The sequence below is a fragment of the Cnephaeus nilssonii genome (genome assembly GCF_951640355.1).
Source record: "Cnephaeus nilssonii genome assembly, chromosome: 15".
Taxonomy (NCBI): Eukaryota; Metazoa; Chordata; class Mammalia; order Chiroptera; family Vespertilionidae; genus Cnephaeus; species Cnephaeus nilssonii.
Window position 1 is genome coordinate 11,784,469 of NC_137086.1, and position 3,907 is coordinate 11,788,375.

Sequence of the window (3,907 nt, forward strand, 5' to 3'; positions counted from 1 at the left end):
TTCAGGTACATGGCATCCACTCTCCCTGGCCACCCTGTTCCCTTTGACTCTCCCCCACCCCTTGTTGGGTTCAGCCCCGCCCCCCTCTGCCCCCATAGGTACCCACCGTGTCTGCTCAACAGGACACAAACACAAGCTGTGCAGGGTTAAGCTTTATTGGATACATTGAAGGCTGCATGGGGCCTCCGGTAGGTACCCTTGGTCCTCTTCAGCCAGGAGAGAGCAGGCTCCACAAGGGACTTCCAGGGTTCAGGGCTGGAGCACACACCTGACCTCCAGCCAGCCAGCCCTTCAGGGTGTCTCGGGGGCTCCCCGAGATCTGGGGCCTGGTGGGGACGGCAGGGTTTAGAGGAGGTGCTCCAGCGAGCCTCCGTGGCTCTGGAAATAGGATGGCGACTTTGGGAGAACAGGCTCTGGAGGGGGCGGCCTTGGAGCAGAGGACAGCCCGGGCGTCAGGGAGACCACGGCCTGTCTGAGCGCCTGAAGCGGAGGCCCTGAGCATGGAGTGGAATTTGGGGATTGAGGGCCTGCACACCGGAGGCTCCCAGTCTGGGAGGGTTTGCCTGAGGCTGAATCTGCCCAGGCCTGAGCTGCTGGGGCCTGAGCTGCTGGGGCCTGAAACGCGTGGGTTTGATACCCAGGGGCCTGCGTGGCCTCGCCCTGAGGTCCTGCTTCCTCCGGTCTTCTTTCTGGCAACAGATGCAAAGCCCTGGCCTGGCCTTGAGGCAGGCGGAGAGCAAAGCCGATGCCTATGCGGAGTGGTCTGGATGCCTGGTCTGGTGCACAGGGCAGTAGCTGGGGGAAGGCAAGCAGGCGCGGCCCAGTCCTGTACCTGGGCGTGGGGCAGGAGGGACTGCGGGGCCGGAGGCACACCAGGCATATAGGGTACTCCACCACTGGAGGCTGGTCGGGTCTGCCTAGCCACAGGCTCTGCAAAATGAGTAACCGGAGGTCGTGTGCGATGCGCCGGTACCCCAGCTGAACCACCAGGGCCTGGGCCAGGGCTCCCGGGTTCCGGAACTCGGCAGCGTCCCTTTCGCTTGCCACGCATCCCGCCGCCACCCCAGGGGGTCTGGGGTCCTGGTACTGAGGCCAGTGCCATGTCTGCCTATTAGGGTGGACCCCAGGAGAAGGTAGGCTGGGGCTCTGGGAGGTGAGTGTGGAGCTGGGTAGGTCTTCGGAGTGGAAAGGGGACTGGCAGTGTGGGGGGGAGGAGTTCTGTGGCTGAGAGGGGTTCGAGGACTGAGTAGGGGGAGGGGAGGGGTATAGATGGTAGGAGGGAGAGGAGGAACGTGGAAGGGAGAGAGACGGGTGATTCTGATGAAAGAAAGCGGGGGAACTTGGGAGAGAGGAGGAGCAGGGCTGTAGGACAAAGTCAGAACTGGAGTCAGAAGAGGAGGAATGGGAGCCAGGAGAGTGGGGCTGTGGAGGAGGGGAGCAAGGCGGAGGGGAGGGAGGGAGCGATTTCTGGGGAGGCAAAGACTGGAGGTTCTGAGGACAGGAGTCCACAAGTTGTGAGGGGCCCTGAGGGGGACGCCCGGGGGGCGCTGCTTTCTGTAGCAGCCCTTGGTCCTTGTTTGGAGGCAACATCGCCTTGAAACCGGCAAGGACTGAGGCGGCGAGACCAGAGATTAGAGACCTGGCAGCCAGGACCAGTATCTCTGGTTGCAGCGCAGGAGACACCCAGGCCAGTAGCACCAGGCTCGCTGGGTGTTCAGGCAGGAGCTGGGATCTAAGCTTGGCTTCTCTCTTCTTTGCCGTTGGCCATTTGAGGAGGGACGTGTAGGGATGGAGAATCCGAGCTGCCTCTGGGGAGCCTCAGGGTGACAGCAATGATCTGAACTGGCCAGGGAGGAAGGCACAGCCCATAGGACCTGTAGAGAAAGAAACAGAGCCCAAGAGAGTGAGAGAATGGGTCCATTTCTGGCTCTGTCTCAGCGGCCAGTTCCAGGCTGGTTCACTAAGACCCTAAACCCATGTCACCTTTGGGGGCAGAAGAGCTGGCAAAATGCTCGAGGGAAGGTTAGAGCTGAGGAGGGGAGAAACAGGGAGGGAGGGAGGATAGGATGGAGTTGGAGAAGAGGGGATGGGGGCTGAGATGCGGCTAGGAATTGAGGGTGATCTGGTGTTGTAAGCTCTTACCCATGAGGGCTCCTCTGGGCTGTTTTACAAGGCACTTCAGAAAGGAGGGGACCTGGGAGAAAAAGCAGCAGTCACCAAAGAGTGGATCCACCCCTCTCTTCTGCCCCCAGCGTCCTTTCCCCTAAACTCACTCTGACCCAGATTTCTGTCTGAGCCTGGTCTAGTCCTCCTCAGACAGGAGGGGATCTTCTGTGACAGGCTTTTGTTCTCCTAGACCTGAACCAGGGGTTCTGCAAGCACCCTGATTTCCTGACACTCTGGTTCCCCTGACGCCTCGCTGCCCCTAATGCTGAGGTCCCCTGGCTCAGCCTGGCCCTAGTCAATATGGCTTCTCACACCCAGCAGCAGCAGGAGCATGTGGCTAGCTGGTGAAAGCCTCTGAGAGACTGGGACTTTGTCTAAGGGGTGGCACTGCCACCCCCTTGGGAGCTAGAAGTCCCATTTCCTGGGGGTAGTTCTCCGTGACATCTAGTGCCTGTGTCACAAAGGTCAGGTATGACATCATGGGCTCTCTGCCTCTAGGCTCCGGGACCTTCTTCAGAGACCACCCACAGGCTGGCCTTGGACAAAAGGGAAGCCAGCCGAGTTCTCTGGGGCACTCATCTCCTCTTCAGACCCCCGTGACCACCTCTGCTCTCTGCCCGTATACCACTTCCTCCACCAAGGGTTCCCCTGGACCACACCGCCTATTTGGGCGGGGTCCTCCCGTCAACTTCTTATTTTCCCTTGCTTTCTGAGCAGGGGTCATGCTCCACACCCCCTTTGGGAAATCCTATATACTAAAAGGCTAATATGCAAATTGACCGAATGGCAGAACGACTGGTTGCTAGGATGCGCACTGACCACCAGGGGGGGCAGATGCTCAACGCAGGAGCGGCAGAGTGGTGGTCAGAGTGCTCCCACAGGGTGAGCGCAGCTCAGCCAGAAGCGGGGCTCATGGCTGGCAAGCTCAGTGGCTTTGGCGGGAACCTCTCCTGCCTCTGCGGCAGTGCTAAGGATGTCCAACTGCCGTCTTAGGCCCATGGGGAGCGGGCCTAAGCCGTCAGTCGGACATCCCCTGAGGGCTCCCAGACTGTGAGAGGGTGCAGGCCAGGCTGAGGGACCCCCCACCCCAAGTGTACGAATTGTGTGCACTGGGCCTCTAGTGTTTATGTATTTTAATAATTCTTTTCTTGGCCTGGCTGGTTTGGCTCAGTGGATAGAGTGTCAGCCTGCAGACTGAAGGGTGCCGGGTTCGATTCCAGTCAAGGGCATGTACCTTGGTTTCGGGCACATCCCCAGTAGGGAGTGTGCAGGAGGCAGCTGATCAATGTTTCTCTCTCATCGATATTTCTAACTCTCTCTCCCTCTCCCTTCCTCTCTGTAAAAAAAAAAAAAAAGTTTCCTAGAGCTCCTATCTCCCACCTCTAAAATATAAAAAATAATTATTTTCTTAACAGCTTTATTGAGATATAATTCATATATCATACAATCCACCCATTTAAAGTGTGCAATTCACTGTTTTCCAGTATGCTCACATGATTGTGCAGCCATCAACACAATCTAATTTTAGAAAATTTTTATTACCCCCTGTTCCCATAAGGCCATCCCCATTAGCAGTCACTCTTCCTTCCTCCCTTCCCCTAGGCCCTGGAAACAATAAATCTACTTTCTGTCTCTATGGATTTGCATATTCTAGGCATTTCATATCAATAGAATCATACAATATGTGGCCTTTTGTGTCTGGCTTCTTTCACGTCACATAATGTTTTCAAAGTTAATTCAT

At 57.0% G+C, this 3,907-nt stretch overlaps 1 protein-coding gene across 1 annotated transcript; it reads right to left on the reverse strand.

The window, feature by feature from the left end:
• Positions 1-345: 345 nt before the first annotated feature.
• PRR30 (proline rich 30) lies at positions 346-1,590 on the reverse strand (the record flags this gene model as incomplete). The annotated part of the gene is made up of 1 exon (XM_079792582.1): positions 346-1,590. The coding sequence occupies one exon, from the start codon at positions 1,588-1,590 to the stop codon at positions 346-348; it is 1,245 nt and encodes a 414-aa protein (XP_079648708.1).
• Between the last annotated feature and the right edge of the window lie 2,317 nt (positions 1,591-3,907).